The 16,389-nt window shown below is 34.3% G+C and overlaps 1 protein-coding gene across 1 annotated transcript in view; it reads right to left on the reverse strand.

The window, feature by feature from the left end:
• Positions 1 to 16,389, reverse strand: part of CCDC178 (coiled-coil domain containing 178) — a 368,496-nt gene that overhangs the window by 15,741 nt on the left and 336,366 nt on the right. The window contains exon 19 of the mRNA XM_068562450.1: positions 15,577 to 15,711. Coding sequence (XP_068418551.1) covers positions 15,577 to 15,711 — 135 coding nt within the window. The remainder of the gene's footprint in view (positions 1 to 15,576; positions 15,712 to 16,389) is intronic.

Here is a 16,389-nt window from a genome sequence, read left to right on the forward strand (position 1 = left end):
TTATTCACACTAGGTTTCTGATTTCCTTATATACTTCTGGGAAAAGATAATTAAATTAAATGTCTAAATTTTAAAACCAGTGTCTTTAAATAAAATAATCTGCTTTGCAGCCATGGTTAGCATTTCAATAGATGTGTTTATAATCTATGATATGTCTATCAGCACATTTACCGGAGCTGTGTTGAAATACCATAATTATTTCAGGTAATGACAAGTACACAGGGACTTCCACGAAGCAGCTTTGTTTTAGTAAAGAAGTTATCTTCAAATGTGTGATACAGAATGAAGTGTGTACCTATAAAATGATAGATGTTTGACAAAGTCAGGGCCTGGTGGTAATAACTGAAGCAGGCTCATATTCGCTTAAGAAACACATAGGTCTATACATTCCATAAGGTAATGACAGTGTCCTTTAATATTTCCTCATGACTTAACTGTTCCAGATTTAACTGTGTGGGTCTGTGACCTTCCTTCTTTCTAGTGAAGTGACTCCAACAAAGGCTCAATTTGAAGAGATCTTAGACTGATTTTTAATGAAGAGAGATGAGAGGTAGAAATCATAGTTGACGAGGTGTTAAAGATTCATCACTTGCTGGCCATGAATCTGTGGACAAATCCCTCAGCTTCTCTCCATCTCAGTTACCAAACCCCTAAACAGGGCAACAGGTCTTCCTCTCCAATCAGTGAAGGCTGTGATAATTCCCAAATCAGGTATGCGTGAAACCGAAACCTGCTTTGTAAATATGCGGTAAGTTTACTTCTTATATTTGCCTGGATTATAGTTCTTTTCAGAGAGGTCGTCAGAACTAGTTTGGAGAATATTTCCTTTACCAACTGAGGGATATGATGCAGGGGAAGGAATGAGGAGAGTTTACGAGTCAAGGTTTGGTCAACATCTGGATTATTTCCCCGTTACGATAATATGTGCAGATCCTTTCAAAAATGAAAATCCAAAGGCAAAACTTCTCTCATCACGTTGCACTGAGGTAAGAGATGCAGTGCAGTGTACTTTAGTTCCCACTTGGTGTACGCTTTATATGAAATTTTAAGAAGTGAGGCTCGTTTATCTTAACTCTATAACATCTCATTCCCACATGAAAGTTTTCTGAGTCATTTTTCTCCATCTTCATAATTTTCCTCTTTATCTATGATAGACTTGGCACCATTTGTGAATAACAAGTCTACTTTAAATTTTACCTTTTTTGTATTAAAATTTTTTTATCTTAATATTTTCCTCCCGTTATAACTGCTCTGTTCATTGTTCTATAATCTTGATACTTTTGGATGAAAAATCATGTGTCTGAGTCAATCTCACATCTAAGCAGCATCATTATATAATGATGACGCTAAGTTGTATGAAAAATACCTACTGGATATGCTCCATTAGTCACTGAATTTCAAACTTAAAGTTCTGTCTTTGAAAAACTCCTCTCCTCCACATTACTGACATGGCTCCTCCACTTGAAAAATGTACTGCCTGTATAAGGTGAATTAAAAAAAAATAAAAATGCAAGTATTATTTCGTTTAAGTCCAAGAAAAAAGTCAGAACACATAAAAATGTATATCTTTATATAAACAATCCTGAATAGGCTTATTTTATTTTAAAATAAAAAAGGAATCCATTTTGGTTTTAGCATGTTATTTAATATAATAAAGGGAGTAGATAATTTAATTTCATGGAATTTAACATTGACAAATACTTTATTAACCTCCTGAATCTACATCACATTGATGTATGTGTGAAATGAATGTATTTCCATTTTGATATCAATATTTAAATTGAGGTTCTCCTTTGTTTATCTTCATGGAAGGAAGATAGGTAATGCAATTACCATTGTTGCCCAAAGGCACCAATGGATGATGTCAGAGAGCAACATCCAAATATTTTGAGAGATGAAAGGGTCAGAAGACCAATACCATATGTAACAAACAAAACCGAAAGAATTAAAGAGTAAAAGGTATGAACAGAGTAAGTGGAAGTCATTTTGAGGGAAACAGGAGTACAGAGTCTAGGGGCAATAAAGAAGCTCTTAGACACACTTAAACCAATCATTTGACAGCCATGTCAACATATGGAAAGAACAATGTTGACTTGGTTACATTAATGGTCAAGAAGAACTTGATTCATTTATTCCACATCTTTATTAGGATGTCCCCAGGTGCTGTCCTAGGTTCTATATGGTAAAGCCTAAGTTTAGGTGCTAATTAAACAATAGAGATATTCCCTAAGTTGGGCCCACTGGAGATCTGGCCCTGATCCTTTTCTGACCTCTTTTTGTACTCTTCTTTACCCCAGCCCTATGATCCACCCTACAGGTCCTCTAATTTTACCTGAAGGGAACTATTCAGCTTCATGCCCCTTGAACTGTCAATTCCACTACATGGGGTAATTTATTCTGTTCAAAATAGTTTCTACTTTTTTTTTTATAATTCATTTTTTGACCCACATGATTAAAACTGTGTGACTTAATTTCCAAATATTGGGGGCATTTTTGAAGTATCTTTTAACGATTGATTTCTAATAACTCCATTGTGATCAGGCAACTTTTTTTTTTACTATTTTGATCCTTTTAAATTTATTAAGACTTGTTTTATGACTCAGTATATGGTCTGTATTTGGAAATGTTACTATGCACTTTAAAACAATGCATATTCCAGCTCTTGTTGAATGGAATGTTCTATAAATGTCAATTAGGTCAAGTTGGTTGATAGCATTGTTCAATTCTTCCATGTTCTTACTGATTTTCTCTCTGTATGTTCTATCAATTCCTGAACGAGGAGCACTGAAATCACAAACTATGATTAGGCATCTTTTTATTTCTACTTAAATTTTAAGTATTTGCCTTATGAATTTGAAATTTTCTTATTAGACGCATACACACTTATGATTGTTATATGTGCTTGATTCTTTCTCTTAATGAAATGAACTTCTTGATACCTGGTAACATTTCTAATTGTGAAGTTTAATTGATCTGATATTAATGTAGCCTCTCCAACTGTATTATGCTTGGTGTTGCATTGCATGTCTTTTTCCATCCTTATACTTTTAACCTATCAGTGACTTCATATTTAAACTGTATTATTTACAGACAATTAAATTTGAGTCTTGTATCTTTATCTAATGTGCTATATGTTTTTTAATTAGGGTTTTTAGTCCATTTATATTTAATATAAATTTTAATATGGTTAGAATTAGGTTTATAGACTTGATATTTTTGCTGGATAGAGAATTCTGGGTTCATTTTTTTCTTTCAGCAGTTTAAACATATTCTTCTATGTCTTCTGTTCTCCACAGTTTCTGATAAGATGTTAGAAGTAATTTTTTATTTCCTTTTCTTTGGCTGCTTTCAGATTTTATCTTTATCATTAATTTTATTTTTAGTTTTCAGACACTGACTACAATGTACTTAGGTATGACTTTTATGCATATATCTTTTGCGGGGTGGTTCTTTGAGATTATTTGGATCTGGAATTGATGTTTTCACCAAAATGACATTATTTTTATACTTTTTATGGTTTACATGCACCTGCCCCACACATTGGTAGCTGATAAGCTAAACTAACACCATGAGAAGAAACACATAAGAAGTACCTGCTGAAATTTTAGCACTTGGTTTGATAAATGAATGGTCAAGAATTATTTATTGAATGTTCAATACGTTCCTGGAATATCACACCTAAATTAGTCAGTCTGTTATTTGTGGCCTTGTTTAAGACCTTACTTTCTCTCTTGCCTTTCATTGTCTTCCTCTCAGATGATCTAATCTAGTAACAGACACAGAAAATTGCCATAGTATGGTGTTTAAGAGCAGGTACTCTGTAGCCAAACTGTGTAGGTTTAAATCCTGTCTCTCCTATTAGCTATGTGATCATGACCAAAATATATAACCTTTGCGTGCTTTCGTTTTCTCTTCCATAAAATGGGAGACTATGATTGCGCTAGGGTCCTTTGAGAATTAAATAAATTAATGTTAACCATATAACTAGTTATTCCCTAATATTTTGCATATCTACTGCTTCATTTCATTGCTGATATCCCCTGTCTGGCATTTTTTTCTCTAATAGTATCAAATTAGTTGTCATTTTCCTTGTATACTATGCACTATGCTGTTTTATTCTCACACATTTCTGTTCTAGTCATTTACTCTTTCTATAACCCCCTGCCCGCCCTTTGTTGATGTCCCATCACCTTTCAATATTTACTTTAGAAGTTACCCCTTTAGAAAACTGACCTTACAAAGCAGAAGATGTGCCTTTCTTCTTGCTGTCATTTACATTTACACAACATATTGTGTCTGCCACCTTTTTGAGATTGCAAGCTCTTTGAAGACAAAGATTATATGTTCCACCTTTGGAGTCCCAGTTTCTAGCAAAATACCTTTCACATAGTAGGAGCCCATCCCCCCCATCAGGTGTCTTGAAATTAACCAGTATTCAACTTAACTATAAATTGCTTAAGGTCAAAGAACATGAGGTATACTGTATGCATTATATTGGTATTCAATAAGTACAGAGTGAAATCAGTGTTTCAATATGTTATGGAAATTTATGGAATTCTAAAAGTATACTTTCGGGGGCTTCCTTGGTGGCGCAGTGGTTGAGAATCTGCCTGCCAATGCAGGGGACACGGGTTCAAGCCCTGGTCTGGGGGGATCCTGCATGCCGCAGAGCGACTGGGCCTGTGAGCCACAATTGCTGAGCCTGCACGTCTGGAGCCTGTGCTCCGCAACAAGGGATGCCGCGATAGTGAGAGGCCCACGCACCACGATGAAGAGTGGCCCCCGCTCGCCCCAACTACAGAGAGCCCTCGCACAGGGACGAAGACCCAACACAGCCATAAATAAATAAATAAACAAATAAATAAAATTATAAAAAAAAGTAAACTTTCATCACAGCTAACAACATTCTCAATGCTGAAAAGCTGAAGGCATTTCCTCTAAGAGCAGGAATAAGACAAGGATGCCCACTTTCACTTTTTTTTTTTTTTAACATCTTTATTGGAGTATAATTGCTTTACAATGGTGTGTTAGTTTCTGCTTTATAACAAAGTGAATCAGCTATACATATACATATGTCCCCATATCTCTTCCCTCTTGCATCTCCCTCCCTCCCTCCCAGCCTCCTTATCCCACCCCTCTAGGTGGTCACAAAGCACTGAGCTGATCTCCCTGTGCTATGCAGCTGCTTCCCACTAGCTATCTATTTTACATTTGGTAGTGTATATATGTCCATGCCACTCTCTCACTTTGTCCCAGCTTACCCTTCCCCCTCCCCGTATCCTCAAGTCCATTCTCTAGTAGGTCTGTGTCTTTATTCCCGTCTTGCCCCAGGTTCTTCAAGACCATATATATATATACATACACATATATATATATATATATATATATATATATATATATATATGTATATATATATATTAGATTCCATATAAATGTGTTAGCATATGGTATTTGTTTTTCTCTTTCTGACTTACTTCACTCTGTATGACAGACTCTAGGTCCATCCACCTCACTACAAATAACTCAATTTCGTTTCTTTTTATGGCTGAGTAATATTCCATTGTATATATGTGCCACATCTTCTTTATTCATTCAACTGTCGATGGACACTTAGGTTGCTTCCATGTCCTGGCTAGTGTAAATAGAGCTGCAATGAACATTTTGGTACATGACTCTTTTTGAATTATGGTTTTCTCAGGGTATATGCCCAGTAGTGGGATTGCTGGGTCGTATGGTAGTTCTATTTTTTAGTTTTTTAAGGAACCTCCATACTGTTCTCCATAGTGGCTGTATCAATTTACATTCCCACCAACAGTGCAAGAGGGTTCCCTTTTCTCCACACCCACTCCAGCATTTATTGTTTGCAGATTTTTTGATGATGGCCATTCTCACCACTTTTATTCAACATAGTTTTGGAAGTCCTAGCCACAGCAATCAGAGAAGAAAAAGAAATAAAAGGAATCCAAATTGGAAAAGAAGAAGTAAAATTGTCACTGTTTGTAGATGACATGATATTATACATAAAAAATCCTAAAGATGCCACCAGAAAACTACTAGATCTCATCAATGAATTTGGTAATGTTGCAGGATACAAAATTAATATATAGAAATCTGTTGTGTGTCTATACACTAACAAGGAAATAGCAGAAAGAGAAATTAAGGAAACAATCCCATTTACCATCACATCAAAAAGAGTAAAATATCTAGGAATAAACCTACCTAAGAAAGCAAAACACCTGTACTCTGAAAACTATGTTGTTGTTGAAAGAAATTGAAGATGACACAAACAGATGGAAAGATATAGCATGTTCTTGGACTGGAAGAATCAATATTGTTAAAATGACCATACAACCCAAGGCAACTGATAGATTTAATGCAAGCCCTATCAAATTACCAATGGCATTTTTCACAGAACTAGAACAAAAAATGTTTTTAAACTATATGGAAACAAAAAGACCCTGAATAGCCAAAGCAACTTGAGAAAGAAGAATGGAGCTAGAGGAATCAGGCTCCCTGACTTCAGACTACACTACAAAGTTACAGTAATCAAAACAGTATGGTACTCTCACAAAAACAGACATATAGATCAATGGAGCAAGCTAGAAAGCCCAGAAATAAACCCATGCACCTATGGTGAATTAATCTACAACAAAGAAGAAAAGAATATTCAATGGAGAAAAGTTTCTTCAATAAGTGATGCTGGGAAAACTGGACAGCCACATGTATAAAATGAAATTAGAACATTCTCTAACACCATATACAAAAATAAACTCAAAATGTATTAAAGACCTAAAAGTAAGAGCAGATACTATAAAACTCCCAGAGGAAAACATAGGCAGGACACTCTTTGACATAAATCACAACAATATATATTTTTTGGATCAGCCCCTGAAAGCAAAGGAGACAGAAGCAAAAATAAACAAATGGAATCTAATTAAAGGTTTTTGCACAGCAAAGGAAACCATAAACAAAACAAAAAGACAACCTACGGAATGGGAGAAAATATTTGCAAATGATGTGACCGACAAGGGATTAATTTCCAAAATATACAAACAGCTCATACCACAACTCAGTAACAGCAAAACAAACAACCTAATCAAAAAATGGGCAGAAGATCTAAATAGACATTTCTCCAAAGAAGACACACAGATGGCCAACAGGCATATGAAAAGATGTTCAACATCGCTAATTATTAGAGAAATGCAAATCAAAACTATAATGAGGTATACCTACACTGGCCAGAATGGCCATCATCAAAATGTCTACAAATAATAAATGCTGGAGAGGGTGTGGAGGAGAAGGAAATCTTCTACACTGTTGGTGCGAATGTAAATTGGTTCAGCCACTATGGAGAACAGTATGGAGGTTCCTTAAAAAACTAAAGAATAGAGTTGCCATATGATCCAGCAATCCCACTTCTGGGCATATATCCAGAGAAAACTGTAATTCAAAAAGGTAATGCACTCCAGTGTTCACAGCAGCATTGTTCACATTAGCCAAGACATGGAAGCAACCTAAATGTCCATCAACAGATGAATGGATAAAGAAGATGTGGTACATATACATGTGGAATATCACTCAGACATTAAAAAGAATGAAATAATGCCATTTGTCCCAACATGGATGGACCTGGAGACTATCATACTAAGTGAAGTGAGTCAGACAGAGAAAGACAAATGTCATATGATACACCTCATATGTGGAATCTAAAAAAATGACACAAATGAACTTATTTACAAAACAGAAATAGATTCACAGACATAGAAATTATCGTTACCAAAGAGGGCAGGGTGGGATAAATTAGGAGTTTGGGATTAAAGTATACACGCTACTATATAGAAACTAGATAGCCAACAAGGACGTACTGTATAGTACAGGCAACTATACTCAATATGTTTTAATAATCTATAATGGAAAAGAATCTAAAAAAGAATATGTGTGTGTGTGTGTGTGTGTGTGTGTGTATAACTGAATCACCTTGCTGTATACCTGAAACTAACACAACATTGTAAATCAACTATATTTCAATAAAAATTGAAAAAAAAAAACCAAAAAAAAGGTATACTTTCGACATAGAAAGATAATGAAACAATCCATCCCAAAGATAGGAGTATAGAAGAAATGAACTTCTAAGTTCTCTTTCACCCACAGTTTTCTGGTTCTGAATTGACCTTGGCAACAGGCATTTATTTCTTAGCTATAGTCAGCCTTGGATGAGGGTGGAATGCTGACTTTACATTTAACAGAAGATACTGGGTAAAATGTAGCTCATTTATCTGGGTGTTTTAATTTAGAACATTTAATTCTTTTTTTCATTTTATGTATTTATGCATACTTTAATAATTGAGGCAAGAATATTAAAAGATTTGAAGTTAACCAAGCATTTCTTTTGTTACATTATATGACAAGGTGTGTTGTGTTCCTATATGTAGTTTCTCGAATTCCCAAGAGTTTGAAATGATGTCAGACATGGAGTTGCAAGTTCTGAAGGTGGCAAGATTAGAAAGCATAAATGCTTCTGTGATTAATTGATTTAGGCAAATTTTGGCAAGAAGTTGTTGCCGTTTTGGGATCACCTTAGAACAGTATCAGGGGGGAGAAAAAAGAAGAAAGTGAGTTAACGTTGTCAACTGTTGACTGAGTACCGAGCATACTGCATACATCATCATCCGATTCTCACAGCGACCCTTGGGTATATGCTGTTTATACCTGTTCCACATCCCAGATGATATCACCAAACAAGCAGTCAAACAACTCACCAACCCACCACCCTAAAACTCAAACTCTGGTATTCAAGCCATTAAGTTGATATTTTCAGTTCAACAAGGACAGAGATTAAACAAATAAAAATGTTTACCCTTTAAACTATTTGGAGCTATTTATTTCCACAAGTAATAAGGAAAAATGCACTGCTAAAATGCATTTCATACTTTCCCTGTCATTTCATATGCCCCTTCCATATTTTCTTTTTCTACTTAGTACATAGCATCACTATAGCTTTAACTTGTTTACTGTCTTGTTTTCCCCATTGAAATGTGAGTTCATGAGGGTAAGAAATTTTGTCTTTTTTGTTATTATTGTATCTTTTTTCATGAAAATATTTTAATTTTTTGGTAGTCAAATTTAACAACATTTTCCTTAATGATTTTATTCCCTCATTTAAGAAGGTCTTTCTTACCTCAATACTATTCAGTAGTCTGTATTTTAAAAAAAGATATTATAGATTTTTAATGCTTATTCTATAGTTTATATAAACATATAAAATAATCTATTTCACTTTATCCCTTGAGTATTTACTTTTATCCCTCAGATAGCTGGGAAGTGAATAGTCCACCCTCATGATATACAATTTGAAATCCTACTTTCATTATATTCTAAATTCCAAATAATTGTGGGGCATTCCTGGATGCTCTATTTCAGGACATAGCCTCAGGCCTGCTGCCTGTTTTGTAAATGAAATTTTACTGGGACGCAGTTCCACCTATTCATATACTATTTTCTAAGGCTGCTTTCCTACTACAAGGCAGAGTTGAGTAATTGCAACAGAGATTGAATGTCCCGCAAAGCTTAAAATATTTACTATTTGACCCTTTAAAGAAAAAGTTTACCAACTGCTCTGTTGCATTTTAGAGATGTTTTGATCTGTTCCTGAATCAATGTTATGCTGTTCTAATTTAATTAATATAGCTTCCTGATGTGTTTTGCTCTGCAACGGCATAAATTCCTCACTCCAGCACCAATATTTCTTTTTAAAAAATGTCAGAGCTATTCCTGTGGATTTTTATCTTCCAAAGGCATTTAGAATCACCTTCTCAAGCTTCATTGAAAAATCTTGTCTGGATTTTGAGTATGATTGTATTGAATTTATGGATTTTTCAAATGTGAAATTTAAAAAAAATTGGCATGTTCCCAATGTGTACAATCTCCTCATCCATGAAAATGACATATATTTACTTTTATTTAGGTCTTTGCTTATATCTTTTTAGTATTGCTTAGAAGCTCTTCTGCAAAAGGATTGAGCTAATTTTTTGTTAGGTTTATGCTTAGGAACTCTATACTTCAGGCTGCCATTTAAAAGAACTGCCTTTTTTACTGTAATGCTTTTCTGGTTGATTCTCCTAGATTTTCTAAGAGAAACACCATATTATCAGACCATAATGATAGTTTTGCCCTTTTCCCACACAGTAGCTATACCTCTTATTTATTTTTCTTGACTTACTACTAAGGCTTCAGAGCAGTGATGCACAATAATGACTATAGCCAGGAATCCTTACTTCTGTCCTGATTTTAATAAAGTGCTTCCAGTAATTTATCACTTAGTACATTTTATCAGGGGAGTTTTGTTCTAAATTCTTTTGTGACTTTTATTAGAGTAAGTATATGTTGCCTTGATAACTAATGTTTTTCAGCATATATTGAGTAATCATATGTAATATTTCTCCTTTAACTTGTCATTATATTAAATTACATTAATATATTGTCTAAAGTTGAATTTCTCTGTGGTTGAATCGAAACTTCCAGGTTTTGTTACGTGATACCCTTTATTTTCTTTTATTTTTAAAAAGTTCAAGGAGATGTGCTAATATTGCCTGTTGTGATTGTAAATTTTTAAATTTTTCTCTGGTTTTCAATCAGTTCTTACCTTATATACTCTCAAGTTATGTTGTCATGTGCATTAAGTTAATGATTGATATGCCTTAATTGGTTATATATTTTATCAATTTGAAATATCCATATTTGAGTCTTTTAATTCTTTTTGCTTTCAAGTCTCTCTCTTTTTGAATTAGAACTTCTTATTCTTTTTTTCTAAGCTCTTCATTCCGTTTCTATTTGTCTGAAGTACATATCTTCCAAATGAGATGGATTTTGCTTTTATGACCAATCTGTAAACCTGTTACTTTAAACTGTGTAATGAAACCATTTAGTTATTATGATTACTAATATGTTTGGACTTATTTTGTACATTTTTGTACTCTTTCTGTCCTCTTCCCTGCATTTTGAATTATTCAACTTTTTATGGTACTTTCTTTTCTCTAGTAGTTTGGGAGTGACAAATCTTATTTCTAGAACTTCTAGTAGATATTCTTACTACTGACAACTATATTTAAATACTTTCTACTACTATATAGAGTTAATCAGTAAGGCTTAGCAATTTAATGTTATTCCTCAATCATAATATCTCTAAATGTATTTATTTTAAAAATCCAAATTTCTATCATTTCTTTTGTCTTTAAAGAGATCACATAGCTTCAGAGATTTTCTTTTATATCACATTATTAAGTGATTTTAGATTTTTATCCTGTGTTTTTTTCTGGTTTCTTTTCATTTGTACAGTTTTCTTCCAGAAATAGGAAATTTGGGCTGTCCCTATATGTATTGTGTGTGTTTGTGTGAGAAATGATTAAATACCTTACCTCTGTGCCATCAAAATTCCTGGCAAAGCTTTTTTTTTATTAACTACTTTTGTTTATTAACTATACAACTGTAGGCACCAAGAGCTGTAGAGAGCCTTTGAGGTTATCACATTCAATCTTAATAAACCAATTCACTTAATAATAAATTCACTCACCAATTATTTTGAGTACTTATTATGTTTTGAGAACTATAGTTGGTGCCAGGGAGATAAAGATGAGCAAATAAGACATGTTTTCCAACTGAGAAGGTTCACATTCTAGTGGGTGAAGAGGTACAGACACACACAGATGTTGTGTAAGGAGGTCAGGAGAGCATTCCAGGAGGAGCCCTGCCTGAGGAGGTGCTCTCTGGCTGACTCTTAGACCATTTGCTTTCCCTCAACCACTGCAGTAATGTCTGCTTGAGTATCAGCAGTGCACATTTGGACAGCATCACCTGTTAAAAAATGTATTCCTATTGAGCCCAAACCCACCTTCCAAACTCTTCCATCATTGGTCTAGATGTTGCCCTCTAGAGCTCATCAAAATATTCATGCGTTGACCTTCATTTGGCGGTCATTTAGATGTCTGGGACAAAGACTTTTCCTTCTATAATTAAGCATTCTAAATTTTATATATTTCTTCCTCATCTCTCTTAAATTGCTGCTCTCAAGTAAATCAATATGGCCCTTAAACTATGCTTTCCAAATCTGTATAAAATACTGCAGATGTACTCAACTTTTGAAAAAGTGCAATGGGAGTATCATCTTTAACCAGACAAAACACTTGTGCTTATGCAGGATAAGATCACATTAACATGCTGTAGCTGTATCACATTTTTCACTTAAATGATGAGTTAACAATGAGTTTTTTTTTCTAAATAAGATGCCAAAGAGGCATTAAATCTCACAGCATTAAATACATTAAAAATACAAAGAGAAAAATAATGATGTTAAAATGAAATAATAGTACTTACTTTATATGGGCTCGGATGTGAGGTTAGGACTGTAAAATATACTGTACATGGTCAGAGTCAAGAAGTCTTATGTGCTTGCTAGAGCTGGAACGTGGCATTGGTTCTAAGTTTGTAGTAGTTCACTTTGGCTTATATTAAAATTGCTGTGAACTAAAATCCCTACACAGATATTGATATAAATGGCTGCAAAGTTAAATACACTGATTCCTTACTCCAGAATATAGTTCATTTTATTGCTTCCTGCCTGATCATGTAATTCAAAAGCTTATCTGGCCCACCTGGTTTTCTGCCATCTGCAGAGCTGCCAATTATGCTTTTTGATGGTCTGGCAAGGAATTACTCCAAGCCCAAGGATGAAACAGTCTCCTTTTTCTGCTTAACATTTATTTTGAATTGCTTTTTGCTCAATATCAGTTATATACCATTTACTTTTCAGAAGGTTCATCAGATGATTTTCTCATCAAATAGTTCACTAATATCTCATGGCATCATTGTAATACTACCTTCAAAATATAAAACATTAGATTGCCCAAAATGGACATGCTACTGAATCATAAACATAGAGAGCAACGGCATCTGGTTTGTTAAGCAATTTTTAGTCATGTTGAGTCAAACTGTAGAGATCGACGCCTGCAGACTCCCTCTGCTAACATATTAAATCATTCTACCATGTTTTTCTTTTTCTTTTCTTTTTTCTTTTTTAATTAATTTTTATTTGAGTAGAGTTGATTTACAATGCCATGTTTTTCTTTTTAAAGACTGGATATAATAAGTGAAAACAAGATGGGCATGGAATACTTTCAGATTCCCTTAGTGGCCTTGCTACTAAACACCCTTAAAAACAGAACAAGAATTGAGCTAATTTCACTGATGGTATAAAGTCCCAAGGGAGTTTAGAATCCTCCAGGAAGGGGACCTTACCAACAAGTAGAAAGTGTTAGCTGCTGAAAATACCACTGTGGTATGGTGGTATGCACAGAGTACAGTAGGAGGTCAAGGAAGATCGAAATTAATTCATCTGGTAGAGGAAGGTGGGCGAAGCACTCGGGGAGGATTTTGCAGAGGAGATGTTTGATTTGAGCCAGGTGTTCTTTAACAGGAACGGTAAGCAACAGTATTGCAGAAAGAGGGAAGAATATAAGCACAGGAGTGGAAGAAGGAGTTGAACAGAAGGTGTCATGATTAGTAGGAATTTTGGAGTGACTGCAATTGAGTGAAGGAACTTGTGTGGAGATGGATGAAGCTGGGAAGGTTAGCAGGAGTTGGGCATTGTGTACCATGTTGAAGGGTTTGGACTTGACTTATCCCAGAGGATTTCACATGTTTCTATAGTTTTACGGCAAGATCCTGAAAATTATATTTTCAAATTTTGATTAAAAGCCAAAATTGAAATCTTCTAAATGGAAGGTCTCTCCAGTAGATAAGAAAAGAATCCACTAAGTTATGCTCCTCAAGTTCCCCAAATACAATCCAGCCCTGCTGCTGTATCTCTAGGTGTTGAGTAGTTGAATTTTCAATACTGTACTATCATTTCTATCCTTTCACTTCAGCTGGTATGTGAAAGCCATAAAAATAAGTAATTTAAAATCAAGTTTGGTAAAGAATTTCTAATTTCTAATGAAAAATTAGAATAAGGACTATTGAAGATTATGGACTGAGAATTCATTTTACCCATATTCAAATAGTTTCTATTGACATTTTCAATATTTCAAAATATACCCTAATTCACAAAGAGAATTTATCATTTGAAAGATTTTTAAGAATGTTTACAGTTGGGCAAGAAATATAGGATTTTTCCAAGACAGTAATTAAAACATGAAGTTTACCTTTGAATATTTAAAAGAAAACCATGGGTTACAGCCACTCTAATTTTTAATTTACTAAATGTTAACAAACATTTCTAAGGAAAAAAGTATGCTCCTGACTTCTAAAATACTGCAGTTATAGTTTATACTAAAGTTCGCGTATGAATTTCTATTAAACGTACATATTTTAAGCACTACCTTTCCAAACTTAAAATTTCTCCTATTATTTAAAATTTTTTTTATAATCCATCATCAACAGAACCCTTAAATAAATATACTTTATATACATACTTTATTAAAGTATGTATATAAAGCATATATATAAAGTATTTGTACATATACTTGTTAAAGTGCATATATACTTTATATATCAGATATATATCTACATATCTATCTATAAATATATCCTCAGAAGAAAATAGCAAAAATAGCCACAAGTAAAAATGAAATTTGAAATAGCTTTGGAAGTGCTTTGCAACATCTTTTTTTTTTAATTGTGGTAAAAGCATCATGACATGCACATGTAATTAAAATATTTAGAAAAGAATTTGGTTTGCTTACTTTCAGCATGCATTGCTAACACCGCAAGTTAATAAAAATTATGTTTTTTTATGGTGTTATTATTTTTGTTTTTTTATAGAAGAGGTAGTTCTATTTTTTTTTTTTTTTTTTTGATAGAACAAGGTGATGGATGTTTTTCCTTTGGGAGGTTATATTTTATACATACGTAACCTTTCAAATAGCAAAATATTCATTTAAAAAAAATGTAAGTAGTTTTTCAAATAATAGTCTTCAAATAGTTAATATGGGTTTCTAAAATAGATTAGAGTCTTAAAATAAGGACAACTGATCCATTAAAAGTTTTTACAGACACAAATAGTAAAATTTCACACGCATCTGGAACCACTGTTACATTCTCATCCCTAATTGCTTATTTTTTAAATAAAGTCATCTCCAAATCTGCTTGGGAGGAGGAGCCTCTTGCAAAAACAGAAGGGGAAAGAAAACAGTTAAATAAAATAAACATCAGTGTCATTTTCACTGAAGTAGATTTCACACAAAAGCAACACAAGGCAACTGCTGACAGTATCTTTTAAACAGCCGGATGGCATCTGCAAAGCCTGAAGATTGGAAAATATATACTTATATCAAATGTATTTATAAAAACCCGTTCTGAGGTTTGGGAGCAAGAAGTTCAATCTCCCTTTTCCCCCAAAGTATGTATGCATGGTGTATATGCTAACTTACTGAATTCATCCTTCATGCAATTCCAGTTTATTGAAGAGGTTAAAAATTTATAAAACTCTGATGGGATATGGTTTTAATGCTTCATCACACTACCCATCATTTGCTTTTCAATCTAGATCAGAATGATCTTTCCCACTTCCCTGCAATCACCTACCTGCACAGCTAATATTTTTTGAATACTCTCTTGAGAGTCTATCTGGAACTTGGCCAGCCTCATCCGGCTGTAGAGGACCACCAGCTCAAAGTGCTTCTGCCACAACTTGTGTATCCTTCTTTGCAGCTGACAGAACTAAAGGGAAGAGGGAGGGGGAAAAAACACAAGTCAGAGTAGGAGAGGAAATTAATGGCAGTGTTCAAGAAGAATGATGGAAGGAAATATAGAAAGCAGTCAATAGCCCATTCTGCACTGTATGGGCCTGACAGGAATTTCACAGTCTCTTGATTTTTCAGCCCACTCATGTGCATTCATCAGAAACCAGTCACATCTGGCCGCCAGGATGGGGGGTTAATTTTCTCTAAATGCCTCAGCAGTTTTGTTCTAGCTGAGGCAAACTCTGTGACTGCAAAGCTGATGAGTAAAATATTTCTACTTCACCCAGTTTAACTCAAAACCGATAGCCTCGGGACATACTGAACCTTTCTTTAAAAAATAACCTTTCGAAGCTTTTTTGAATGGCACATCAGGTCAAGCCAAAGTTTAAAAATGCAACTTTGAGACTTTGATGGACACCATCGCTTCTTTTTTTCCTCATAAACCCTTACCATCGTTTGGCAACATGTGCTTTAGAGCATGACAAAACTAAAGAGAATTAACTTAGCCACCAACTGCTGAGGGAGAACAATAACAGGGAAGAAATTTCCAGCTCGAACTCCCTATTAATCCACCTCCCTCTGACTATGTGACATAGGAATATCTCACTGCACTAAAGTACAGTGGACACGACATTTAGAAGCGACACTTTAAATA

The sequence above is a fragment of the Eschrichtius robustus genome, chromosome 14, assembly GCF_028021215.1.
Source record: "Eschrichtius robustus isolate mEscRob2 chromosome 14, mEscRob2.pri, whole genome shotgun sequence".
Taxonomy (NCBI): domain Eukaryota; kingdom Metazoa; phylum Chordata; class Mammalia; order Artiodactyla; family Eschrichtiidae; genus Eschrichtius; species Eschrichtius robustus.